This window comes from Mus pahari, chromosome 7, assembly GCF_900095145.1.
Source record: "Mus pahari chromosome 7, PAHARI_EIJ_v1.1, whole genome shotgun sequence".
In the NCBI taxonomy this organism is placed as follows: Eukaryota; Metazoa; Chordata; class Mammalia; order Rodentia; family Muridae; genus Mus; species Mus pahari.
In genome coordinates, this window is record NC_034596.1 from 102,820,257 (window position 1) to 102,848,157 (window position 27,901).

The 27,901-nt window shown below is 45.2% G+C and overlaps 1 protein-coding gene across 1 annotated transcript; it reads left to right on the forward strand.

Annotated features, from left to right (window-relative positions):
* The first annotated feature begins 3,270 nt into the window (after nt 1-3,270).
* Yy1 (YY1 transcription factor) lies at nt 3,271-27,493 on the forward strand. The gene is made up of 5 exons (XM_021202208.1): nt 3,271-4,247; nt 17,323-17,485; nt 23,768-23,828; nt 25,484-25,642; nt 26,336-27,493. Exons 1-5 carry the CDS (start codon nt 3,566-3,568, stop codon nt 26,516-26,518), a joined length of 1,248 nt encoding a protein of 415 aa, XP_021057867.1. The 5' UTR covers nt 3,271-3,565; the 3' UTR covers nt 26,519-27,493.
* The last annotated feature ends 408 nt before the right edge of the window (nt 27,494-27,901 follow it).

Sequence of the window (27,901 nt, forward strand, 5' to 3'; positions counted from 1 at the left end):
AGGGGCTGAGGAGTAGAGGGGCTAGCTGGGGAGAGGAAGAGAGTGGGAAACAGGAGTGGAGAGGTGTATGTTTATTGACATAACTGTATGTGTATGAAAATGTCAATATGAAACCCATTATTATGTATCCATTGAAAAGCACTGTATGAACAACGAAATATGGAAGTTAAATTATGATAAAATTTCAACTTTCCTTTATTTATGAACAATAGTCAGATTCATTCACAACAAGCCATTTGATTTAAGAGAAAGAATTTGACCAAGGCTGTACAAAAAAATTAAATGAAATACTGAATAAATGGTGTTGGTTTACAGACATGCTATGGGATGCTTCATATAGTCAGATTATTTCACCCAGATACAAACTCTAAACCTAATAATATAGGCACTGACTTCAGGGGTGTAAGTATCTCTTTTGTAGTCCAGATGTTAAGATCTAAAAGACAAAGACCTCTAGCTTCTACAACTAAAAAAAATTCCACTTTTTCCTGTCTAGCTCAAATAGTTTCAACTCTATATTGAGGAAGAGCCCAAATTATTATTTGAATTAACTATTTAGCAACTAAACAATAACCTAAATGCATGATCAGCCAGGTGTAGTGCATGTACTGCAATTCCAACCCAGGAGAGGCTGAGGCAAAGGATGGCTGTGAGTTCAAGACAAATGGAGGCTCCATAACAAGACTGTCTCCTGACTAATTTCACAAAGGAGCCAAATACTTAGCTGTCACACAGATAGCATGAATATAGAGCTTGAACTAATCTCAAACTATCAAATGTAGAAATATGGTACCGTCAGATTTTTTGTTTTTGAGACAAGCCGTATGTAGTAGCCCAGACTTCCCTGTAACTTTTTGATCCTTCTTTCTCAGCTGCCTGAGCACTGGAATTACAACCATGAGCTACCATGCTTGTCTACAAACATATAATAACTGGCCTGATTTCACTCAAAGGAAGAAAGAGGCTGGGTCTGATAGCACATGCCTTTCTTTAATCTTACTCAAGAGGCAGAGGCAGAGGCAGGTGCATCTCTGAGTTTGAGGCCAGCCTGGTTAATATATCATGTTCCAGGACAGCAAGAAGTATATAATAGACACACACACCCCTTTTTTTGTAGATGTGTGATAAAATGCTTATCTAGTATACATGACTCACAAGTAAATTCTCAATAAATTCAGCTTGGATAAGAGGTATCAGGTTCTCTTTAACAGACATTTTTTTTTTTTGTCCACTCTTACCCCCAGACTTCCCACATTCATACCTTAAATCAAATGCATTTAACATATGCTTCAGAAAAATGGAAAATGACAGCAATTTCAGAGACATCAAAGCTTCTGCTCATACAGGTGGGAGGAAATCAGCATGCAATTGCTGGTGTAAGAGAAATGCCCCCCCCCCTTTCCTTTTGTTTGGTTTCTTGAGACAGGGCTTCTCTGTGTAGTCCTGGCTGTCCTGGAACTCACTCTGTAGACCAGGCTGGCCTCGAACTCAGAAATCCACCTGCCTCTACCTCCCAAGTGCTGGGATTAAAAGCAAGTGTGTGCTACCACTGCCCGCCAAGAAATGCCCTTTAAAATGCATGTCAATAATTTGTCTTCATGCCGAGAATAAGAGATTCAAGGTAGGATGTTGTAGCACAAATGTGTAACTTCAAACCTGGGAATTAGGAGCAGAAGAAAGTTTTGGGACAGAGCGGGCTATGTAGTGAGCCCAGAAACGAGGTATTTCAGAAAACGTATACACGTAGCCAAGGCTGGCTTTAAACTCCTGACTAACCTCCCTCTCTAAAGATTATAAACATGCACAAGGACACCTTGCTTAGTCTGTTTAAAATTATAAGATGCCCAACTGTTTAAATTTGACCTAAGATGCATGTAATGCAGTTTGGAATACTCCCCTGCCTCAACACTAACAACTCCAGTAGGTAAGAATAATCCAGAATATTCAACAGATGAAGCTGGCCGTTAAATCGAAGAAACAAATAAGATACACTTGGCTCAAATTTTTGGGTCTTGGAAAAAAAAAAAAAACCCAAACTATCTCTATGTTGCTTTAAACCACACCTGGTCTAGCGAAAGGAAACACAGAAGAAGAAACACTTCACTACAATGTATCTTAAGCAATCTGATGATTTGAACCAGTAAAAACTAAGCTGTTACTTATAATGGGGAAAGCACAGAAGACATGGAATTTTCAAAGAGGTAAATGCAAAGACTTTTGGGCAAAAGGAATATTTATGAGCGAGGAATAGGCGAAGCCTGTGTCAAGTTATTCAAAGATAGAAGGGAATTTTCAGAAAGCTACAATAGTTGGAGTCGCACGACGGGAGCAACCAGACCCTCAGTCCCAACAGGCACCCAACGGCTCGGTCTCCGGTTTCCGCGGGTCATAAAAGAATAACGGACACACTTCCAACGGTGAACCCTGGGTTGCGCGCGCCGCTTCCGCCCGCCGCGGCCGCCCTAGCGCGCCGCCCACCGGCACGCGACCCCAGAGCCGGGGGCAGCACTCGGCCGGCAATGCCGTCGGTGCCGCTACTGGACGAGTGCAAGAGTAACGAGCAAAGGCAAAACCGACGGGAAAACAAAAACCAAGCACAGGCGTTCCTCGTCAGAGCAGACTTTATTGCGGCCACGCGGCCGCCGGTCGCACGCCCCGCCGGCTGCACGGCAGCCCCAGGCGCGCGTCCCCCTCCACCCCAGCTCGTTACCGTGCGCCCGGGTCGCGCGGAAAGCTCGCCGGCTCCCGAGGCGGAAGGCGCAGCGCGGACGCCCCACTTCTGTCAGCGACCGGGGCCCCGAGCGGCACCTTTGTCACTGTTGCACCGCGGACGGCGGGGTCCGCGCGACGCGGAGCGCCGTGAGGCGACGGCGGCGCGGAGCTGACGTCACGCGCCGGGGGCCAGGCAGCGCGCGTGAGGGCCGCCACGCCCCCTACCCCATCGCGCCCCCCTCATCGGGAGGAGCCTGGTTGGGAGTAGGCGGGGCCCGGGCGCCTCGAGGGGCCGTGCGATTGGCGGGGAGGGAGGAGCGAGAGCCGGAACAGCGAGTGGGGAGCGGGGCGGGGCGGGGCCGAGAGCCCCCGCGGAAGTCTCGCGAGGCCGGGCCGGAGCAGAGTGTGGCGGCGGCGGCGGCGGCGAGATCTGGGCTCGGGGTTGAGGAGTTGGTATTTGTGTGGAAAGAGGCGGAGGCGCAGGAGGAAGGGGGCAGCGGAACGCCGGCCCGGAGGGCGGGAGGAGGCGCGGCCACAGCCGGGGCCGGCAGCCGAGGCAAGGCGAAGGCAGCCGGGGAGCAGGACAGGCGGCGGCCGAGCGAGCGAGCGAGCGAGCGAGCCAGCCAGCGCGGGGCGCACCGATCTCGGGAGGCGGGGAAGCCCCGCGGCCGCCGCGCCCGCCCCTTCCCCCGCCGCCCGCCCCCTCTCCCCCCGCCGCCCGCCCGCCCGCCCGCTGCCTTCCTCCCTCTGCCTTCCTTCCCCACGGCCGGCCGCCTCCTCGCCCGCCCTCCCTCCCGCAGCCCAGGAGCCGAGGCCGCCTGCCGCGGCGGCCGTGGCGGCGGAACCCTCAGCCATGGCCTCGGGCGACACCCTCTACATCGCCACGGACGGCTCGGAGATGCCGGCCGAGATCGTGGAGCTGCATGAGATCGAGGTGGAAACCATCCCGGTGGAGACGATCGAGACCACGGTGGTGGGCGAGGAGGAGGAGGACGACGACGACGATGAGGACGGCGGAGGCGGCGGCGGCGACCACGGCGGCGGGGGCGGCCACGGGCACGCCGGCCACCACCATCACCACCACCACCACCACCACCACCACCCGCCCATGATCGCGCTGCAGCCGCTGGTGACCGACGACCCGAGCCAAGTGCACCACCACCAGGAGGTGATCCTGGTGCAGACGCGCGAGGAGGTGGTCGGCGGGGACGACTCGGACGGGCTGCGCGCCGAGGACGGCTTCGAGGACCAGATCCTCATCCCGGTGCCCGCGCCGGCCGGCGGCGACGACGACTACATAGAGCAGACCCTGGTCACCGTGGCGGCGGCCGGCAAGAGCGGCGGCGGGGCCTCGTCGGGCGGCGGCCGTGTGAAGAAGGGCGGCGGCAAGAAGAGCGGCAAGAAGAGTTACCTGGGCGGCGGGGCCGGCGCGGCGGGCGGCGGCGGCGCCGACCCGGGGAATAAGAAGTGGGAGCAGAAGCAGGTGCAGATCAAGACCCTGGAGGGCGAGTTCTCGGTCACCATGTGGTCCTCGGGTGAGTGCCGGCGGCGCGCCGCCGCTCGGGATGTTTTTGTTTTGAAGGGAAGCCATGTTTTATGTGTGTGATGGGCGCCGCCATCTTCTCCGCCCGGGCAAGTATGGCGGCCCCAAAAGATGGCGGGGGCGGCGGGCCGCGAAGATGGCGGCGCGGGGGAGGGGCGGCGCCCGGCTAGGCCGCAATGGCGTAGTTTGTGCGAGCGGAAGCGGACTGGGGCGGCGGGCGGGGAGGGAGGGGCCGGCGCCCCTCCACGCCCGAGCCAACGGCCGCGCGGCGGGGCCGGTTGAGGGCGCCGCCCCGCGCCCGACCACCCGCCGGGCGTTGACAGGGCCGTGGCGCGGGGCGGACGCGCGCCGCTCTTCCGCCGCCCCCCGGGGGCTCTCGGGGCCTCGCCCGGCTCCGCTCGGCCCCGCTCGGCTCCCTCGGACGCGGAGCGTCTCCCTGGAGCCCTTCCCGGAGCGGGCGGCGCAGAGCCCGCCGCAGCTGCCCCGCGGTCACGCTGGCCCAGGCCGTCGCCGCTGCGGGGCGGGACTTGGGTGGCACGTAGGGCGCTCGTGTGCGGGTTCGACGGCCGTTGGAGCCTGTCACCCGCGCTGCCAACGCGCTCCTCGCCTGATCGACCTAGAACGGGAGTTAGAGAATGGAAGAGCCAGGGTATTTCAGTGGCCTTACGGATTGTGAATTTTGTTTTTAAGTGGTGGGCCCTATGCAGACAGGCTGGGCTGGTTTACACAGCTTAGGACATTTGCCAGCAAACTAATAAAAATCGCATAGTTATCTACAGGGTCTTGTTTTCCCCACGAAAAGAATCAAAAAAAGTGGATATTTTGTTTTACTGGCTTAATACGCCTTTTAGCGAAAATCAGGAAGCTTGTGTAGGGCACAGAAGAGGTCCTTCCCTGCATGACTAAACTCAAGGTAGACTGCAGAACGGCTGTTACTGTTCACTTTATCCTCGTTCTATGTTAACACGCTAGTCAGCTTTATTGTTAAACTAGATAGAATAATCTCACCATACCTAGTTCATGTAGCCCTAATGATGATTAAATTTGATGAATTTGAGAGCACAACTTGAGCCTCGATGTGTAGTTTATTAAAATGTTAAATTTTGGGGGAATGAGTGAAATAGATGAAAAGCTAATCTATAGTAGTATGCAAGTGGCAGTAAGTTTGATGGGTCTATGGTTCAGAAAAGAGGGAGAGCGTCCTATAGAAATCTCATAGGAAGTGCTCAGGACGCTGTTCCTCACTGACTGAATCTGGTTATAATCTGCACGGTAGGTTATCAGGAGCTGTATGCAACTTAACTAACCAGTACCTAAAAGTTATCCAGTGCCTTCAACACATTTTTTGGTTGCTAACAGTAGTTTGCATACTGAGATCTTTTTTTTTTTTCTGGTTTTTCGAGACAGGCATACTGAGATCTTTAAAAGCTTTTTTTTTTTTTTTTTTTTTTCACTTTTAATAAGAGTGAAATAAGGAAAGCAGGTTTAGAGCTTTTGATGAATTTACCAAATTTGGAGTATCGTGTTCATAACTATATAAAAAAAACTTGATTCAGATGTTTGACATTAGATCTTACCAAGTTGTTAGTTTGCTTTTCTAGACAGAAAAACACTTGGTAGTGTGGTATTGATGAATCGTATGTTTAGTTCGGGGGCGAAAGTGAAGGGCCTGGCTAAGATGGGTTAATTGACAATTCAGTTGGCATTTAGTCATTACTTGTGTGACTGGCTGCTTACAAGGGCACATAGAGCAGCTTGGGGCATTTTGATAGCTATTTCTTCAAAACCTTAATTGTCTTGTGTGTTACTGAGTAGTCTGCAAAAATGGTGCTTATCAATATTTGATGTCAAGTGCAAGGGATGGCCCATTTCCTCAGAAATGTCTTGTGGTAAGTGATCCTTCTTACTTGCCCTTGTGGCTTGCACTTATTACCAAAAAGAAGCTAAGTATTGTGTGGTCAACTATGTGTCTCAAGTTCAGATTCTGAAAATAATTTAATCTTCAGAACTAAATTAAGACTGCACTAAGTGAAGAAATATAAACAAACTAGCTAAGTTAAACGTAAATGTGTCTTGTATGTTGCTATGGTAGGAATAGACTTCATTTGATCCCAGGCTTGAGTTGCAACTCCACAGTGTATATAAGTTTATTAAATTAGTGCATTAGATTAATTAAACTAGGATGCCACAGATTTACATAAGCCCCAAACTTAGCAGTTCTTATAAAGATAGTACGTGTGGGTTAGTCTTTTGTTGTTGTTTTTCCAGCCAGGGTTTTCCTATGTAGTCCTGACTGTCCTCGTGGAACTCATGCTACAGGCCAGACTGGCCTGAAGAGATCAGCCTGTCTCTGCTTCCTGAGTACAATAGAAGATAGGAGACAGCCCAGCCCAGCCCAGCCACAGTGTTGAGTCATCTTAAGACACTAGTCATTTGTCCCTCTAGGGGGTTTGTTGTTATTAACACATTTAGTGGAGGACATTTATGGAATCCAGATACTTGGGTTTTGTAGGTCTCTTTGCTTTTGTTGTCCTCTGAACAGTTAGAGCATTCTGTGTGGGGGTCATAGTTTGAATGAAACAGTAGCAAAGTACTGTAACCATTATAGACTTAGAAGCCTGCTCTTTTTCCCTTTCTTGTTTTTCATTCTGCAATGATGGTATGTGACAAGACTTTCTCCTGGGGAGATGGAATGTACAGGTTTACTCACCTCAGATAGGGAACCCACAACAGATTAAAGTATGCTTAGCCACCAAAGTTCAACCTGCTGAACCAATGAGTTTTATTGGGTTACTTTTAGGACTATAAGTTAGGGGTCACTTATAGGAACAGAAATGACTCAAAGACATTTGTTACCAAAGCCCACCCAGCATGGGTGAGGCTCACAAGGCTGGAAACAGGAGCACAGTGCCCAGCCTGCAGGCAGCTCAACAGATTGGAGAGTGCCTTTTCCAGGTGCCTCTTCCAGGATGATAGTCTGGTCTGAAAGTCTTTGTGGCTTAGCTTCCCTCTGTTGAAGTCTCAGCTTTTATTGTTTATTCTGGTAAGGAGGAACCTAGACAGTCTGATCAGTTTCAGGAACTTCCTAAATCTATTGAGTTATTTTCCTGCTTAAGGAGTTTCATGTAAGATGGGACGTTACATTTGCTCAAGAAACTTACACAACAAATGGTTATCAGTTCTTTTTTGGTTTGTTTGCTTTTTGAGACCTTATCTTTCCATGTAGGCCTTGAACTCACTATATAGACTGGGCTGGTCTCAAACCACAGAGATCCACCAGCCCTTGGCTCTCCTGGGGCTGGGATTAAAGGGGTGTGCCACCACAACCTGCCACTTTATGTTTTGTTTTATCTTTGAAGGCAAGGGTCTAACATTGTGTCCCAAATTGGGATTATAATCATAAATCACTATCATGGCGTCATAGACCTATGAGCAGTCACTTCTCAGTCGTCCTCTTCCCACTAGTATCTGAGTTCAACCTATCCCAGACACTGTGCAAGTAGAATCAGAAAATATTTGCCTTTTTGTATCTGAATTAGCATGTATTCATCCATTTTTTTTTTCTGGCTGAATGATAATCCATAATATAATGATTTTTGTGGATAAAATTAAATCCTAAAAATACACTTACAGTTTGCCTGTGTTTTGAATATTTGTGTTATTTTCAAATTGATATTTAGGTTTTCCCTTCATTATTAACAGATCTGTATTTCTTTGGAAATAGTTATCAGAATCATATGAGTGAATTTATTTTTATGTAACTAATAATAAAGGAAATCACATACCAAAAACAGAAACTTAGGTGGCTTTAATTATTTCCTGTTAAACCTCATGTGTGGTCAATTGAGTAAAAACACGTGACACTAGAAAAAAAACATTAGGTTGAAATAAAACCAAATTGTTACATTTTTCCTTATTCTATACATTCAGAAAAACTCAAGGATTGTCAGTGATGGCCATGGTCAGTTGTGTGGTAATCTCATTTACTGTCTGTAATCACAAAGTAGGTACACCACAGTCATAAAGTTCTGTGGAACCAAATCTTCAAACAGTCTCCAAAGCAATCCTGTCAGCTACATGCCCTGTATAAGCAACCCCAGTCTTAGACCCCAGTTCTGGTCTGGTCACTGGGAGCCCCAGCCTGCTAAGCTCTGTGACCTTTGACTGTCCTTAATTGCTACTGACAACTACTCTCTTCTGCCAACAGAAAAAAGTCGCTTTTAGGAAAGCTTAGGGTTCCTTTCCTGTCTACTACCAAGCATTTTAAGCTTTTGTAAAAATTGATTTAAAAAAGAGACTTGGGTGGTCAGTGGTTAAGTGCACTGGTTACTTTTCAGAGGAACCGGGTTTGATTGTCAGCACTGAATGGTGACTCAAAACTGTTGTAGTGGTATCTAAAGCCTTCTGGCCTTTGGGTACCATGCATGCATGTGGTGCATACACGCAGGCAAAAATATACTCATTTAAAAAGTGGGGAAAGACCTACACTGGACACCCGGGTGGTTGCTTACAAAGACATTTCTGTGTCTTGAAGTCTGCCTAGGCAGTCAGTCCCTGAAAACTGAAAAACTGAAGACATAACGGGGTCATTAGCAGGACAGTTAATACAGAGAGGATCTCCTAAGATTTCCTGCATTCCTTTGTTTAACCCTCCTCTTGTTCAGATGGCTCTATTCTTTCTCCTGCTTTGAATAAGAATAGTTGAAATAGGAAGAGTAAAAAACCGTAGACCCTTTCTAGTTTTATCAGAAAAGTGCCTTACAGTTTATAGTTTTATCAGAAAAAACCTTACAGTTCTTTTCTGTGTATGTGTGTGTTGTGCTGTGTGCGAGGGCTTGGAGAGGTCAGATAAGGATGCTGTATGTCCTGTTTCTACTCACCCCTCCCCCAGCTTTGAGTTTAACATGGGAGCTGAACTCTGAACTTGGGTCTTACTTACCAAACCATCTCTTCAGTTCCCCCCTCTTTGTGTGCCCCCTGCGCCCCCCCCCCCCCCCCCCCCCCCCCCCCCCGTCCCTGCCCTCCCAGATGAGCAGTACCTGTGAGATAGGTAGCTCAGGCTCATAGTCAGGCAGTATTCCTGTGTCAACTTTCTGGATGTTGTTTCCTACACACATCCATCCAAAACTACTTTTAAAATTTGATACCTAAAATATGATTTGGATATTAAAAACATTAGTTTTATTAGGTTACTAGGAAATGGTAGGGAGATCTTAAGTGTTAGTCAACTGGTATACTGGTACATAAGCCCTTGATCTGTGGTCTTTGAATATGAAGTGGTCATTTCCTAATTGTAACTCTCTGGTTAGTAAGCTATGGCTTTTTGTCGTGTGAGGATCTCGCTAGAACCTTGCACACAGTAGGCAAGCACTTTGCCACTGAGGTGCATATCAACTCTGATTAATTTTCAGTAACAGCCAGTGGTTTCAGGGAAGTGTACTAGTAATCAGATCATAATTGCTCTCTAGGGAGCACTGGCCAAGGCTCTTTGTTTAAAATGAAGTAGAGGATCCATAAAGTTGCTTTTTGAAACAGAATTCTGTAGTGTAGCCCTACCTGGCTTCACGCTTATGAAAATCTGATTTAGTCTCTTGAGTGCTGGAATTCTATATGTATACTAACACAGCTTAATTTTTCTTTTCTGTCTTGTTGTTCCCGTATCAGGGATTGAATGCAGGGCTTCGTGTGTATTAAATTGCAGTTTGCACTTAGTCACACCTTGGTCTTCATTTTCAATTTTTAAAACAGAGAAATTGTCCTTCTTTACAAATGACCAAGTGTTTATAGGAGATCATTTACTCAATTTTATGTTTCAGTGCTGGGGAAGAACCCAGGGCCCACATGCATTTTGAGAGCTTTACTGAACCACATCCCTCTCCCAAATTTGAGATGGCCATCCTGTTAATTCAACTTTGCCCAGGGTTTTGAAACAGGGTTTCTTTGTATAACTCTGGCTACAACTGTAGCCCAAGTTGCCTCAAACTCAAAAAGAGATCACCCTGCCTCTGTCTTCTGAGTGCTAGGATTTGGCATTGCATTGTGGTTTCTAACGTGGGCAAGTTGTTCCTGACTAGGGAACACTGCCATTTCTGTGTGTGTGTGTGTCCGTGCTGTAGATGATGTCTCTTTTTTTTTTTTTTGGTTTTTTCAAGACAGGGTTTCTCTGTGTAGCCTTGGCTGTACTGGAACTCACTTTGTAGACCAGGCTGGCCTCGAACTCAGAAATCTGCCTGCCTCTGCCTCCCGAGTGCTGGGATTAAAGGCGTGCGCCACCACGCCCGGCGATGATGTCTCTTGATCAAAATGAAACCACAATGGCCAGAGATTGGAGGCCTGGGTACTCAGTCCAGCCAGTACAGTGCATGCTTGCAAGAGTAGGTGAATATGTAAATGGAGAAAATAGAAGCAGAATCATTGGAGTTAACTCTTAATGAGCTTCCTTTCTGGCCATGAAGATGAAAATGGAAATTACACTGTCCTGACTTGACAGGTTGAAGGTAAGGGTTGATTCCTCAGAGTTATTCTCCCCTGACCTCCATTCAAGTGTCTTGGCACTCTTCTCCCAGGACAAACACATGTATACAAACTAAAAAAGAAAAACCTTGTTTCCGCCAGAATGTTGTCACTGGATCTTGGATCTGCCAGTGATATCTAAAAAGTGTAAAACTTGAAATACTCTCTAGTTGAAGTTTTCTGATTTCCCATCCTTTTTTTTTTTGGGTTGTTGTTTTTTGTTTTTTTGTTTTTGTTTTTAGTTTTTCAAGACAGGGTTTCTCTGGCTGTCCTGGAACTTGCTCTGCAGACAAGACTAGCCTTGAACTGAGATATCCTCCTGCCTCTCCTAGGAGGCATGCCCTGCTCTTCCATCTTCTTGATAGGCTTGCTCTGACTGTTAAGCTCAGCATTCTTTAGAACCGTTAAGCCTGGTGAAGAATACCTCATTTCATTAGGTTGATGTTATCTGGCTTCAGAGGTACAAACTGAAAGAAAGATTTAGATTCTGTCAAGTACAATAATTTGAGTGTGAGGTTGCATGTGAGTGAGTCTCACCTTTGGAATTGTACTGGAAGGAAGGTTTGCTGGCTGTGGTCGTTCTGGGATGGAACTAAGGGTTCCATATGTTACATCTTCAGCATAAATCTTTATGTGAATATGTTGTACTGAAAAATATCACCAAATATACCTGGTTATTAATTCCTGGAATCGTATTGTTGCTTTATTTATACCTCTTATTAAGGTTCTTGAGAGGCAGGGAGAGGATCTTGGATTATCTAGATGGACCCTAAATATAATCACACCAGTGTCCTTGTAATCACTTGAAGGAGTCAGAGGGAGAGGAGCCTCAGACAGGAGGTGATTAGGAAGCAAGACGTTGTGAATTGTGATTGTGCAGGGATCATGAGCCCAGGAATGTGGCAGCCCCTTGTCCCCAACCCCCAGCCTCAAGAGGGAAAATCCTCATAGTGACTATAACTGATCTCCAGGACTATAAGCCACCATTGGAGGGGTCTACTGGGTATGCACATTGACTGCAGATGCCTGTCACATCTCTGTTACACGGTGCAAAATGTGGTCAACCCCAAAGTCTGAGGCCTTAAACAAAGGAGGGTGGAAAAGAGAAGCAAGAATCTGTGCTGAGAATAGTGGCACACACCTTTAATCCCAGCAGCACTTGGGAGGCAGAGGCAGGGGGATCTTGGTGAGTTCAAGGACAACCTGGTCTACTGAGTTCCAAGACAGCCAGAGCTACATAGTTGAAACTGTTTTGTCTTTCCCTCCCAAAAATATTGTTTGTGTATTCAACTCCCATCACATTCCAGATAGAATGATTAGCATTTTAACACGCTACCAGTCTTTTGCGGGGGGGGGGGGGTCGAGACAGGGTTTCTCTGTATAGCCCTGGCTGTCACTTTGTAGACCAGGCTGGCCTCAGAAATCTGCCTGCCTCTGCCTCCCGGGTGCTGGGATTAAAGGCGTGCGCCACCACGCCCGGCTTTTTCTTGTTTTTTAATGGGTGAGGAAACAAAAAGCTATGAGTGGGGCTGGAGAGATGGCTCAGCAGGTAAGAGCACCCAACTGCTCTTCCAAAGGTGCAGAGTTCAAATCCCAGCAACGACATGGTGGCTCAAACCATCCTTACTGAGATCTGACGCCCTCTTCTGGAGTGTCCGAAGACAGCTACAGTGTACTTACATATAATAAATGAATAAAATCAAAAAAAAAAAAAAAAAAAGCTATGAGTGGTGGGTGGTGGATGTACTGTAAGAACCAAAGGCCTTGGGGTAAATAGGTTTCATTCTAGGTGTTGGAGGAGAAATGATCATGAGAAGAGGCAGGAAGAGGAAAGTTTATTACATGCCCTATATCAGGCACCAAAAAACCAAAAATAACCTGTTTGGTTGGTACACATTGGGTAGAGGAAACTCCCCCTTTGACTGTTAGACTTTGAGAGCTCTCAGCCTTTTGGTGTAATGTTTTTAATTAGGACTTAGTAACTAGAGGTTGTTTTCAGTCCCTGGGTTTACTTGTCATCAGACTGGAAAGGTCATCCTTGGTAAGGGAACTGAATGCCACCAGGAGGGACTAGTCTACATAGCTTTCTGATTTTTGGGTAGTATCATGTACAGGGAGTGTGGAATGTGGATCAATGGCTCAGCCTCCTCCTCCCAGATGCTGTTGGCTAGACTTGGTTTCTTCACAGCTGTATCTCGGGCTGCTTAGCTCTGCTCTAGTTCTGGGTCATCTGCATCTGGCCATAATGGTGTAGAAATACAGGACAGGCAGTTTTAGCCTGTCATTCTCAACAAGGCACTCTTGCCACTGCACTCCTTTTCAGTCAGTGTCTTAGGTTCTTATTAGCCTTTCCAAATAGGCTGTGGTCTATTACCCTGTCAAGTCTGGTCCCATGCCAACTTTGTCTAAAAAGGAGACTCAAGCAATGAACCACTAACAGGCATGCCCAACCTACAGCCTGTGGACCATATATGTATCCTAATATTGCAGTGAACTGGCCTAACACATTTGTAGATGTCGGTGTCAAAAGATTGGACATGTCCCCCTCAATCTAGTGCATTAATAATTTTTAAACCAGCATTAGTTCATTTGCTTCCTGAACATAATTTGCCTTGGTTTGTGTACACTATCACCTGTTGTCGTTTGCAGAAATCAACATTGTATTTGACATTCAAAGTAGATCCGCTTACATTTTTTTCGTACTTTAGTTATCAGTATTAGGAGATTAGAAGAAGACTGTAATAATAGCCAATGCAAAAGCTTGTATGTGATGGGTGTGTGTCCCTGTAACCAATCCTAGCACTTTAAGGTGGGGGCTGGAGGATTATGATAGCAGGCCTGCATGGACCACATAGTAAGCGTAAGATACCAAGGGAGGTGGGGGGGGGGGCAGAACAAAGGGCTGAAGAGATGGCAGCTTAGCAGTTAGGAACACTTACTGCTCTGGCAGAGGACCGCTTTGGTTCACAGCCTAAAATGTAGTACAGGCCATAAGGTAATATAGGCCATGCACCCCTGCTTTAGGCTTCCACTGTGTCTTCTCCCTTCTTAACTGTTTGATCTCCTTTGCAAATTTTTGTTTTTCCATTGTTGGAATTGGGGGGTGGCTCTAGGACCCTTCTCTATTTTCAGTGGGTGTGTTCTTTGTTTCTGTGGCTATAAATGAAGTCTGTGTGCCAATGACTGGTACTATTCTCTCTGGTGTAGATTCCTTTTTATTCCCTGTCCTTGCTTTCTGACAGCCTGCATGGACATCTCAAAGCAAAGAGAAGCTAGACCCCCCCCCCCCATCACCTCTTCCCCACTTGGCTAGCTCAGCAAGTGACACCACCATCCTCCAAGAAATGTACCTGGTTAATAACTGTGGTTTAGTCCTCTAAATGAAATCTTCAGTGCTGTAAGGATCTTCTGGAAATTTATTCATTTGGTACTAAATCATGTTTCTCAGAAATTATTCCCTTTACAAGTAGAGAAATTATCACTTTAATCCTCTTTTCTCTAAATAAAATCTTACCGTGTAGGTCAAGTGTCTGAAGGGCCAGGCAGGCAATGACAGTTTTTGTGGGTTTATGCTCTGTTATAGCCAATCAGATCCACCTGACCTTGCATCAGAAAAGCAGCCATAGATGACCCCTAAAGAAGTGGAAAGGATTGTTTAAAAACAAAACAAAAAAAGTTCTGTTTATACAAGTGGGGCACTTTTTAAAAAGTTTTTACATGCACGTATGTGTGCACATGTAGGCACAGGTATCAGCTGGGTCCAAAAGGGGGCATCTGATGTGTGGGAGATGGAGTTAGCAAGTGATTTGTGAGCCATTGGGGATAGAACTCAACTCCGGGTCCTCTGCAAGAGCAGTATACGTTAGTAACCTCCAAGAGTCATCTCTCCATCTCCTTAAACACTGCTTTGAGTTTAAAACAAAGTCTCATATGTAGACCAGGCTGGCCCCAGACTCATAGCTTACCTCTTCGTCTGCCTCTTGAGTACTGGGATAAAAGGTATGTACCACACCACCTAGTCCCACCTTGATTCTTAACAGCCTTGAAGTGGGACTTAGATCTCAGCAAGTATGTTAGACCCGTTTCAGGTGAGCCTCAGGAGAGGCTCTTCATCTTTTCTGCTTCCCCAGAGCTGGGATTCCACATGCTACCTTGCCTTTGTAAAAACTCAGACTTGGAGAACAAGCATTTTCTTCCTGTTTCCTCAGCCTTTCTTTTGGGTTCTTTATACTCTTTTAAGTATAGTAAGAACTGAATCTCAAAAAAACAAAAAACAAAAACTAGTATTCTCTGGGCTGGAGGTGTGACTCGATAGAAGTGTTTCATCATTTAACTTCCCTCTCTAGAAGTAAGTGTGCTCCCTGAGGGTAGAGGTTGTGTTGTTTCTGGCCACTGTCGCCAGTGACAGGCATCTATCTTCACTTGGAACCTAATACAAGGGTTAGTCTAGGCTGAGAGTTCTCGCTGGTGTATTCCCAGGCTGGCTCCAAATGACCTTGAACTCTCTCCCCAAAGCACTGATTTATATACTTGTGGCATCAGACACAGCTTGTGTGGTACTGAAGACTGAACTCAGGGCTCATGCTAAGTGAACACTTTATCGACGGAGCTACATTCAGAGTGTTGGGGCTGGGGAAAGTGGAGAGGAAATGTAGCTTCCCTGCTACATTTGTGTTTCTATAAGGTTAGATTTTGGTGTGGTGCTGTATGGTGAGAGACTGACTTTGCTAATAGGGACAGAGCAGGCTGTGAACTTGTATGTGCCAGTGTGGAGTCTCAGCTTTGTAATTGCTGATGTTTTCATTGATGCAGCCAGTCAGCCTTTTTACACCCGCTCATCCATCCATAGAAATGTATCTTTATCAATGCATGGATGTTTTGTGGTGGTCTTCCTACTTCCTAAGAAGAGACACTTGTGCTTGTTTACAACCAATTTATCTCTCTCTTTTCTTTTTCTTTTTCTTTTGTTTTGTTTTGTTTTGTTTTTTTGACAGGGTTTCTCTGTGTAGACCTGGCTGTCTTAGAACTCACTCTGTAGACCAAGCTGGCCTCGAACTCAGAAATCTGCCTGCCTCTGCCTCCCAAGTGCTGGGATTAAAGGCGTGTGAAACCACTGCCCGAAAATGTTTCATTTTTGGTATGTCCTTTTCTTAAGGGCTGGAGGGTTGCCAGGTTGCCAGTAAGATAGCTCAATAGGTAAACTGAAAAACCGGAGTTCCCTCCCAGGTCATATGTACAGGAAGGAAGGCAGACGGAGTTGTCCTCTATCTTCATGTACATCTTGCCCTTGGGCCTCTGAATTTTGTTTACAAAATAATTTTTTTAAGTTTATATCTACAACTAAATAGTTAGCCCCAGGTAAATTGCTTAATTTTTGCACACCTGAATTTCTTCTCTGTAAAATCAGAGTGGGTAGTAGTTCCCTCACTTGGTGGGGAGTGTGTGTAGTGATGAAGGTGGTGCTGTATATAAACACTGGGTAAAATGGACCTAGACCTGCTGTTATGTCAGAGTCCTAATGTAGATTTACATTGTATTCTAGACTAAAGGATGGTGTGAGTAAGCTGTTTCACACCTGGGATCACAGTACTTGGGAGGTGGAGGCAGGAGATTCAGGCTAGCCTAATACAGACCATCTTAAAGAAGAGTGTAGGAAGGGAGTGAGGCTCAGCAGCTGGGGAGTATGAAGGGAAGGAACCTCCCAAGTTGTCCTCGGCCTTGGCACCCACACTCAAATGCACAGGCCGCACAATAAAAATAAAGTGAATGGGTTGGGTTTGGGTTTGGTTTTTTTGAGATGGGTTCCTCTTTGTAGCCCTGGCTGCCATAGAACTTGCTTTGTAGACCAGGTTGGTCTTGAACACAGAGATCTGCCTGCCTCTGCCTCCCTAGTATTAGGATTAAAAGTGCAGCACCACTGCCCCACAAATAAAATGTTCTTAAACAAAATAAAACTTGTTCTTAAAAATACAGCGATGGAAGATTGGAGAGGCGTTTGGTTTGTGTGTCTCCTTTGCTTTCCTCTTGGAGTGACTCGACTTGTAGTGATTGCTTGACTTGGAAGAAGAATGCTCTTCTTTCTTTCATGTGCTAGTTTGTGAAATGGGTAAAAGGGAAAACTGAGAGAAGCCAGTTAGGCAGGGGTAAACCTAGAGAATGTGTAACAGTACACTCATAGAGAGCTAGCTGCTTCTGGTAGGCTATAACTCTGAACACGAATGTGAAGGAAAGACTGCTGCTTAGGAGTTCAAAAAGATTGAGGACACACAGTAAATGGTTGAGAATTAAAAGTAGGAGTCATGAGCCGGGCTTGGTGGCACATGCCTTTAATCCCAGCACTTGGGAGGCAGAGGCAGGCAGATTTCTGAGTTCGAGGCCAGCTTGATCTACAGACTGAGCTCCAGGACAGCCAGGGCTACACAGAGAAACCTTGTCTCGAAAAACCAAAACCAAAGTAGGAGCCATAAATAGTTACTTATGAGGATTCCACTGAAAAGTTTTTATTTTATTCAATGTGTTTATATAGTTAAGATGATCAATCTCATGTGTTTCAGATGAAAAAAAAGATATTGACCATGAAACAGTGGTTGAAGAGCAGATCATTGGAGAGAACTCACCTCCTGATTATTCTGAATATATGACAGGCAAGAAACTCCCTCCTGGAGGGATACCTGGCATTGACCTCTCAGACCCTAAGCAACTGGCAGAATTTGCCAGGTAAGTTGCAAGAATCTTTCTTTCTAGTCTAGGAAGTACTTGAACCTTTCCAGCTGTATTTTGTTGTTCCCACATGACAGTGGTGGTTTATATTTTTTTCTCTAGGGACACTTCTGAAAACAAAAGCAACCGCTTTTGGTTTTGGTAATAGCTGTGCTGTTGATGTGTGAAGGGCAGCATTTTAGATGTTTGCAGACTGTGAGATGAGGCAGATGCTCCTGGGTTCCACAGCTGGTGTTGCCTGGGAGTGTCACATCGCCTTTGTGTCTCTTTGTTAAAATGTGTCCAGGTTTATTCTGGATGCTTTAAACCACAGAAGGAATTTCGGCAGTTCATGATTTGGTGTGATGAGTGTAGTAGCTCCTGGTGTTTTGTTAAGCTGACTGGTGGGTCTTCTGTGGCCGCCCGGGCTGAGATCTGTTCTGAGCAGTCAATATCTATATTTATTGATACTTGTGTATTTGTTATGCCTGAAATAGGCTGGAGTCCTATAGAAGTCTCTGCTGTTTATATTAGTTTGTAGTGTTGTGGTCATTTTTTATGAGGACATGGTGGGGGTAGGAGGTGTACAGAAATGTAACATTTTAAATAAGATGGAATTGCTTATAGTGTAGCATCTTCCTCACCTGAGGTGGAGCAGAGCCATTTGTTTCATTTGTCATGGCTTAGCAACAGTGTGTCTGAATAACACTGTTTTCCAGGTTTTGTTACTAGTTATATTTCAGATACAATTATGTGAATGATATATTAAGCACCACCCACCCCCCAAGCTACAAATGGAGATTAAATTTGTAATGTACCTACCAATTTGGCAGGAGGTATATTTTGGGGGCATGCTGAATCAAATACCAGTTAACCAGTTCTTCCTTGCTGCTTAGAATTGGATAAGGACCAACAGGTGAATGGTTACGTCTGCAGTGTGTTGTAGACGTGTGGGTGGTTGATGTGCACCTTGTTGAGCCTAGAGTTTTAAGACAGTCTCACTCTAGCCCACTATGACCTTGATCTCAATCTTGCTTCAACCTCCCAAGTCCTGGGAGTATAGGTGTGTACCTCCATACCTGGCTTGAACCTAGTGTTTTGATAAATAAGAAACAGGCTTCTGTGTTTTACGGAGTGCATGCCAGAGCAGAATGGCTCAGCAGAAAATACAAATGATGTACAATTATGCCTGGGAATTGGGGTGCTTAAAGAAAATGAATGTGGTCAATGTAAATTTGAATCAGGTTATTTAGGTCCATGAATGCTGGGAAAAGATGTGTGGACTTTTTGTGGAGAGCAGCTGCTAAAGACGTGAGTGGAGAGGAAGAGTTTTACTAGTTGGGGAGGATTACTTTATAGCAGAATCCAAGATGGGTCGATCCCTTTGTGTATGGGAGAAAGCTTCAAATAGAAGGCTCAAGCTAGAATAGTAGGGTAGATAGAGTAAACAAGAGATGACAAGAGGAAAGAATGTTTTCTGTGTGTCCGGTTAAGGAAGAAAAAAGGCCACCAATATCCACCCGATGACATCATTACCCTTCAGTCATTGTTCAGGGGGCAGTATTTGGATTTAGGGGCTAAACTCATATAGACTTGATGTTTTTAGGGAGAAGTTAGAGGGAAGTCATGCTAAAATCAAGATCTTACAGAAGTTCTAAGATGGGAAGTTTTGGGGAAACCCTTGTGTTTGGAGAGTAAGAGGACGCAGAGAAGGCAGAGAGAATCATTTGAAGTAGAGACTTGGGGGGAGGTGAGGCAGCCTGACTGCCGAAAGACCAACCAGGAGAGTGAAAAATTACACATTGCAGCACTGGTGCAGTGGCAGATAGAGGACTGGAAAAGACTAAAGAGAGAGGGAAGCTACCGGTCGTGAGCAGGACAACTCAGGTGTGGTGGCTCTTGGCATTGTTTTGACTCTCCCTGCTGGATGATATCTCAGAGCACCAAGGATAAAGAAGCCGGGGAGAAGGCCACTTAACAGAGAATGATGTCATGAATGCCATGGCAAGTGATTTGAAGACAGTGCAGCAATGTTTGAAGAAGAACATTCACTGTGACAAGTCTTTTTGGAGCCCAGAGCCTTGTGCATGTTTGGCAGTGCTGCTGAACTGGAGCCCAGTCCACATGGTCTTTCCTTTTACCATCAGCTCTTAGGACTCTCATTCTGTGTTAGAATTGGGTGTTGTCTTACTCAGTTTGCTAGAATGTAAAAACAGGGAAGTGGCACCAAGGTGTTGAGGATCATGTTGACCTACATGGACTTTATTGGTGGTAGAGAGAAATGCCAGAACCTGTATGTCCTGCTATTTTCAAATCTCCATATTGTGAGACTGTATTATCATGGAGTAGGGTCTTCCAGGGGCCTTTGACTGGGATTCCCACAATAGAATATCAAGTAGAGGCACCATGTTTCACTGTTGTGGATCAGACCATATGATCTCCACCAGTTATGGCAAAGCTTATTCAGGCCTGACTCTGTCCTATGAAGAGCAACATGAACCCTGAGGTCTTAGCTTACAGAGAGTTCGTATGTTTCTCTCTGTTCTATCCTGGTGGTATGGGTGTGCTGGCCTAGACTTGAAACTGACCAAAGAATGTCTTAGACTGCCACCCTCTGTTTAGACTGCTTAACGTATTAGATTACATAGACATAAGTTTAAAAAGAAAAAAATGTAATGGATTTTATTTGGAAGTTCTGTCTTTAAAGCTGGAGGGTCGGATTGCTTGGTTTTCAGAAGTGCTTGTCTTGTATGCAGGAAACCCTAGGCTTACATGTAAGTCAAGTGCTGTGTATCTTTTATCCAGTAGCGCTCAGGAGAAGCACATAGTCATCCTTAGCTGCATAGTGTGTTTGTAGCTAGACCTGGGATACATGAGTGCTATCTCAAAAAAAAAAAAAAAAAAAAAAATAATAATAATGATGATGATGTCAGGTAGTGGTGGCTCTTGCCAGTAATTCCAGCAGTCAGGGGGCAGAGGTTCCCTGTGAGTTTGAGGCCAGCCTGGTCTTCAGAGGGGTTTCCAGGATAGCTAGACATAGCAAAACCCTGTTGTGACCTGACACCACCCCTGAAAACAAGGGTTCTGAGTTTTGAGGTGGTACCACAGAGGGGAGGGGAGGAGACTTTTCTGAGTTGTCTGTTTTTGAAAAACAGTGTTCAGAGACTAGGGCCTGGTGAGTAATTTTAGCTAGGCAGTTCTTTATTCTATGTTTCCTTAAAGCTGGACTGTGAAATTCTGTAGTCTGCTGGGTGTGGTGAGTGAACATCTACCTGTAGTTCCAGCACTTGAGAGGCAGAGGCAGAAGGATTGCCAGTTCACTCTGGGCTCCATAATGAGACCCTGATGCTGACAGATAGCTGAGTGATAATGGACTGTCTCTGCAGCTGAGGTCCTGCATGCTGGTTCTAAGTTTATTGTACTAGGGAGACTTGTACTTCCTAGCTTACTGCTAGAAGACTCATCTTTGCCTGTGAGAGTTTAGTACATGGACATGTGTTAGGGCTTTGCTATATGCAGTGCTCTGCTAAAACTGTGTTGGGAAGTTGCTGCAGATGTGACTTGTGGAGTTCAGTCTTTGTGGTTGTGTTCCTTCCACATGTGACAGGATGAGTTTGAGGTGCTGTCAGTTTAAGCAGCCATGTCTTTCAACATGCCCTCCAGTTTAATAAAAGTGAGTGGTGAGTAGAGTAAAAAGCTGTTGAGGGTAGCTTTATGCTTGTCTTTTTCCTTTCCGTATCTTGGGGGTTTTTTTGGTTGAAAGAAAGTTTAGAATTATCAGAGAACATTATGGGTTATTAAGCATAAATAATACAATTTTAAAGAATGAATTCAGTTTGTTGAGTGTGGTAGTTGGTGCTTTACAGTTCTTCCTTACCATGCCAGAGGCTGAGCCACAAGGTTGTCAGGCTCGTGGCCAATCTGGGCTACTTGGTTTGGACCCTCTCTCTCTCAAAAATCAAAGAAGCAAAAGGATGAGTTTCATTTTTTAACCATATGACCAGTGATGATAGTAACTCATTGCTCAGGGGTCTGGTGTGCTGTCTTGGACTCCTTGTAGCTCTGATAAAAGAAGTGTTATGCCTGCTTACAGAGTAAGAAACCGAGGCTGAGAAGTTAGTGATTTGCTCAAGGTCATGAAGCTAGTAGAAGCCAACTCCAAGTCATATATCCATCCTGTCATTGTCCTCATCGTGTCTGGGTCTGTAAAGTATCCCAGTCAATGAAAGAAACTCAAGCAGTGTTTTCTTGATGCTGGGGTGGTGGGGTGGGAAGGACCCCTTCATTTTTCTTTTGCTTAGCTTCTGAGGGAAGAACCAATCTTGTTATGGACAGTTGTGTCTTCTATTGAGTCTTAGGTTTGCCCAAATGCATTGTAAATTTTCATTCTAGAATTAATACTGAATATTAGCACACAATTTTTAAAATGATATTGGGAGTGGCCACATACATCTGTCACCAGCACTTAGCATGTGGAAATAAGATCACAAGTTCAGGGCTAGTCTGGGGTATATGGTAAGAACCTATTTCAAAGACATCCTGCTGAGACACGAAAGATAGCCGAGCAGTGATGACATACGCTTTTAATCCCAGCTCTCACGAGGCAGAGACAGGAGGCTCTCTGAGTGCCAGGGCAGTCTGGTCTACAGAACAAGTTCCAAGATGGCCAGGGCAATGTCACACAGAAACACTGTCTTGGGGAGGGGGGAAAAGACGTGAATGGCTGCTGATTGGTGCTGATCTGACCTCTAGGTGGTGCAGTAGCACTAGTTGCATCCTGCTACTCTGAACTGAACCCCAAACTTCAAACTCACTGACATGTAAGAGACTAGTACGAATTATAAGTGGAGACAGGCTTTTGAGACCAACAAAGGCTAGTTAAAAACCTGTAAACAGCAGACACTTAAGTAATGCTTGCTAACTGGAGTACTAGTAATCTACTTAAAGTGTGTCTGCTGGGTTGGAATCGGGAGGAGATTGGCCATCAGGCACTGTAGAAGTTCTCTCTGCTTTTAGGCATGGGAGGTTGCTAGCTTGGCAGTGTAAGGAGGATCCAGATATGTCCTGGGTTTGGGTGGAAAAGAGTAACTACTGAGAGATGTTACAAGTCATTTTTGGTACATTGTTGCTAAGAGGGGCCATTGGCTTAGTTAGAGTTTAGATAGCAAGTTTCATGGCAGAGTGAGAGGCAGCCCAACTAGGGCTACAAAGATGTTTTTGAAATTTAAATCATAGTTTTCTGGAGCACAGTTTTCTTGCTCCTTGATCAGTTTGTAAGGAATGCTAGGAGAAAAATCTTTCAGAAAGACCAAAGTTGCTGGAGGAAGTAGAAGATAGATTGGTTCTCAGTTGACAGGCTACAACCTGAAATAAAACTAGCTGTGGTGGCAAAACCCTGTCTCAAAAACAAAGTAAAGTGAAACATCCTATAAACTGTCATCTCCCTCCAACCACCAAAACACCAGCAGGAGATGCCTGCCCTGCAGTGTCAGTGCACCCGTTTAATCCCAGCACTTGGGAAGTGGAGGCAGGCGGATCTCTTTGAATTCAAGGACAGCCTGGTTGAAAGAAGAGGGAGTTTCAAGGCAGCCAGGGCTACACAGAGAAACCCTGTCTCGAAAAACCAAACAAACAAGGCAATCCCACCTGTCTGTCCACCCTCTGAGGTAGCAGTGCACGTCTGTGGTTGCCTTTGAGAGTTTTATTACATGGGTGTAAATAATTCTGTATAAAAGTACTATGTGTACTTCCAAAGTTAATATCTCCCAAAGATGGTTTGTGTCTGTATGATGTGGGCCCATTTTGTATGTGTGTGGTTGTTTGTTACTGTTTTTTTTTTTAAGATGTTGTATATTTTTGAGCAGCTGATTTTGGGTAACTTGTCATGCCTCACCCCAACAAAATAATTAATGTGCAGTTATCAGGGCTGATGTTCTTTGTGAGGTTGTTAGTTTTTATTTAACAGGGCTAAGAGGGACGAGGAGGTGTTTGAGTCACGTATGATAAGGGTGCTGGTGGTGCCGTTCCAAGCCACACCAGCTTTGCCAGAGGCAGCGAGGCAGGTGTTCCAAGCACCAGCACTTTTACTTAGAAACTAGAAGAGAGCTTCCAGTTCAGCAGTCTGGGCAGTTTGGTCCTTTCTCCTTTGTAGAAGGGGAACACCAGGAGCTTAGTGTTGGTGCTACAAGGAAAAATCTCAGGGACGATTTGATTTATGCTTACTGAGTGTGACCCACTCCTACAAATCTGTCTCTTTCTCTCTCTCTCTTTCTCTCTCTCTCTCTTTTTTTTTTCAATAAGAATGAAGCCAAGAAAAATTAAAGAAGATGATGCTCCAAGAACAATAGCTTGCCCTCATAAAGTAAGTAATGCGAGGGGAGTGTGGTTAGACCTCTGCTCAGGCTGCAGACAGGGTATATATAAGGAGTGTGCCCTTTGAGTTCCACTTTTTAACTGAAACAATGTGAGCAATTAGGGCTTTTGGGGCTATGAACACAGGAGTCTTCATATTGTTTGTTAGTAAAGGACACTCAAGACACGTTAAGTGGGGCTGCTGTAGGGGCCAGTGTTCTTATTCCTGTATATTGACTGAACTGTGTTAGGACTGTTTCTTTTTGGACCATTAACATGTCAAGTCTATCTTAAGACCTTGGGTTGTACTTAACCCACAAGTCTTTATGAGACGCTAAGCTTATAACTGAAACTTGGAAATTACTTTGGATGTTGTTAGAATAGACTAAATAAAGACTTGGTAATTTCCCTCAGTTTTCTTTTTACTCTGTTAATTGTACTACTAGAAGGGTACATAACTGTTTTCAAATGCAGCTGTTTTTTTTTTTTTTTTTTTTAAAGTAAAAAGGGGTGGCTCAAAAGTACTTTTGAGGTGCTGAGGGTGGTGGTCAGCTTTCAGATTGAACAGGGAAAAGATGTGGATGCTGAAACAAGGCAGAAAAAAACCAAGAATGGAATAAAGAATTTCCAAAAATAGCAGTTGCAGAGTAAATATACTTGATAGATGTCTATGAAAGGCTGTGCACCCCAGTCTCTACTGCTTGTAGATGCTTATGGTGTGGAGGTATGGATGCATGTGGCTGTTACCTAAGCCGCAATTAAGATGCATTTGAAAACTGTTATGCCATGCCTGCCGGGGTCTCTGTGCTGCTCTGTGTAAATGGGAGCTGAAGTTAGAGGTCAAGGTGGAAAACTGGCTTTCCCCTCCCTCCCTTTTGCCTGTGAAGCTGTCTAGTGGTGACCTGTGCTGTCCTTCTGTCATGCTGTCTCACCATTTCCCCACTCACTCCATCATGGGCAACAACTGCAGAAGAAATTGTTGAGGACATGCTGCTCTCGGGCACCACACATCCATCTGCCTCCCCCGCACTGGTATCGCTTTGCCTGCCTCTTCCTTTTCCTGGTGTCTCACCAAATAAATTTCTTCTGTAGTTGCCATTCCTTGGAGACCCTCTTGCTTCTTTCTCTGTCAAGAAGGGGAAAGAGGCAAAGAGAGAAGAGGGAACAGTAGGCGATGGAGAATGACAGCCCATTGTTGCAGCACAGAATACGGGGCCCACCAAAGGTAGTGGTGGACTACCGTCATTTTAACTCCGTTTATTTCTCAGTGCTTCTGTTACTTCATCTGGGGGCTGTAGCTGGGTGAGGCGGCTGTGGTGTAGCTGGAAGCCGGGATGCTGGGTTCTACTCCCAACTTGGCTGGCTACTATTAGTAGTGTGACCTTGGGCAAGTCTACTTCAGTACATCTCTAAGCCTCAGTTTCCTCATCTGTAAAGCACGGGTTTGCAATACAAAATAAAAATAAGGCCTTTTTCTCAGCTGTGTGATTTTTTTTTTTTTAATTTTTTTATTTATGTCTTAAATAGCTTAATGTTCTGTAATGCTAAGTTAAAGGGGGGTGCTGGGGAGGTTGTTTTGCTCTAAACATCAGTAAAGGCTGTTCAGTGATTGAATCCTTTCTCAGTTTGCATTGTGAACCACTAAGCTTCTCTCTCTGTTTTAAGGGCTGCACAAAGATGTTCAGGGATAACTCTGCTATGAGAAAGCATCTGCACACCCACGGTCCCAGAGTCCACGTCTGTGCAGAATGTGGCAAAGCGTTCGTTGAGAGCTCAAAGCTAAAACGACACCAGCTGGTTCATACTGGAGAGAAGCCCTTTCAGGTAGAGCCAGTACCTGTCCCCCAAACTGCAAGCTAGGGTGCTGGGCAGGGTGGTGATATCAAGTATCATGGGGCGCACGTGAGGGTATCGTATTCCCGCTCCTTCTGTAGCTCTCTGAAGGTCTGTTTGGGTTCCCAGTTACTGCATGTGACTGCAGGCGTTACATACTGGGGGTGGGAGTATCTGCCGGGAGAAACAGGGGTATGTGAGAGTAACGCCACACTAAATGTCTACCATGTTTACAGAGACTCAAAGGTTGTATGTTTTGTAGTGAGTAGTGTGTTGAATTACTGATAGAGTGCTTATAAGCGATGTTGGCTACATCTCCAGGGGACACTTTGCTGCTTATAGAACAATCAAGTGAGTTTGTGACAGTTCTTTGTGACAGTTGGCATCATTAAATATCTTAAATCATCTGTATTCCACTTTCTGGAGTGTCTCTGAAAATACTCAAGCTTTAAATTTGCACTTAGTGCAACCCTTCTGTTTTTGCAAGAGCTAACCATGGGTTCATGGTGTCAGAGATCCCTGTCTGTCAATTCTAAATTACACTCAGAAGGGTCTCCAGAGGAGGAAGGAGACACACTCAGTCTAGTATAGTAGGTGGTTTTCCTTCCAAGCAGTGAGCCATTGACCACCCCAGATTCTGGTCCCGTTTGCCAAGTGGGTTGATGTCTGGTTTTTCCTTGACAGTGCACATTCGAAGGCTGCGGGAAGCGCTTTTCACTGGACTTCAATTTGCGCACACATGTGCGAATCCATACCGGAGACAGGCCCTATGTGTGCCCCTTCGACGGTTGTAATAAGAAGTTTGCTCAGTCAACTAACCTGAAATCTCACATCTTAACACACGCTAAAGCCAAAAACAACCAGTGAAAAGAAGAAAGAAGACCTTCTCGGCCCCGGGAAGCCTCTTCAGGAGTGTGATTGGGAATAAATATGCCTCTCCTTTGTATATTATTTCTAGGAAGAATTTTAAAAATGAATCCTACACACTTAAGGGACATGTTTTGATAAAGTAGTAAAAATTTAAAAATACTTTAATAAGATGACATTGCTAAGATGCTATATCTTGCTCTGTAATCTCGTTTCAAAAACAAGGTGTTTTTGTAAAGTGTGGTCCCAACAGGAGGACAATTCATGAACTTCGCATCAAAAGACAATTCTTTATACAACAGTGCTAAAAATGGGACTTCTTTTCACATTCTTATAAATATGAAGCTCACCTGTTGCTTACAATTTTTTTAATTTTGTATTTTCCAAGTGTGCATATTGTACACTTTTTGGGGATATGCTTAGTAATGCTGTGTGATTTTTCTGGAGGTTGATAACTTTGCTTGCGGTAGATTTTCTTTAAAAGAATGGGCAGTTACATGCATACTTCAAAAGTATTTTTCCTGTACAAAAAAAAAGTTATATAGGTTTTGTTTGCTATCTTAATTTTGGTTGTATTCTTTGATGTTAACACATTTTGTATAATTGTATCGTATAGCTGTATTGAATCATGTAGTATCAAATATTAGATGTGATTTAATAGTGTTAATCAATTTAAACCCATTTTAGTCACTTTTTTTTTCCCCAAAAAATACTGCCAGATGCTGATGTTCAGTGTAATTTCTTTGCCTGTTCAGTTACAGAAAGTGGTGCTCAGTTGTAGAATGTATTGTACCTTTTAACATCTGATGTGTACATCCGTGTAACAGGGCAACAATAAAGTAGCGATCCTAAAGAAAGATTACGGCAGAAAGAGATCTGTAAGCACAGCCTTATTTCCTTCTGTTGTCCAGAATACTTATAATTCTTGAGCCTCCCAGAAATTGGAAGCAAATAAAGCAACTCGAGTTTCCTTTATTTTGCACTCAGTGGCAGTGACTGTGATGAGGTCCGTGCATGGACACTTAGCATTTCCTACGTGCCCTGAATCCCGAGAGCAGGCAGGAGGCACCCCAAGCTAGGGAACTACCTCAGAGTACACAGGCGCCCATGGCTGGCAGAGTTGCCCTTGATATCCTGGTGTGTGTGGGAGTGAGATGTTTGCATGGGCCTGATGCTTTCTGAAGGGAAGGCACCGACTGGCAGTGGGTGCGCCAAGGGAGGATGAGCCTGCCGCCTTTCTCATCCCTAAGGCTGCCTTCAATGGCAGTGGCTCCTTGGGTTGTCCAACAGGAAATCTCAGTGCAGTCCTTATTAGATGCTATCAGATGTAGCAATTGAGTGCCAGTAGCTGTTTGCTTGTAGACACACTTAAGTGCAGAGCGG

Excerpts from the sequence above, each read along its gene's own strand:
- Yy1 (XM_021202208.1), top strand. The coding sequence starts at position 3,566 with ATGGCCTCGGGCGACACCCTCTACATCGCCACGGACGGCTCGGAGATG. Across the intron at positions 4,248-17,322 it reads GGTCACCATGTGGTCCTCGG|ATGAAAAAAAAGATATTGAC; the intron begins GTGAGTGCCGGC and ends CATGTGTTTCAG. Across the intron at positions 17,486-23,767 it reads CAACTGGCAGAATTTGCCAG|AATGAAGCCAAGAAAAATTA; the intron begins GTAAGTTGCAAG and ends TTTTTCAATAAG.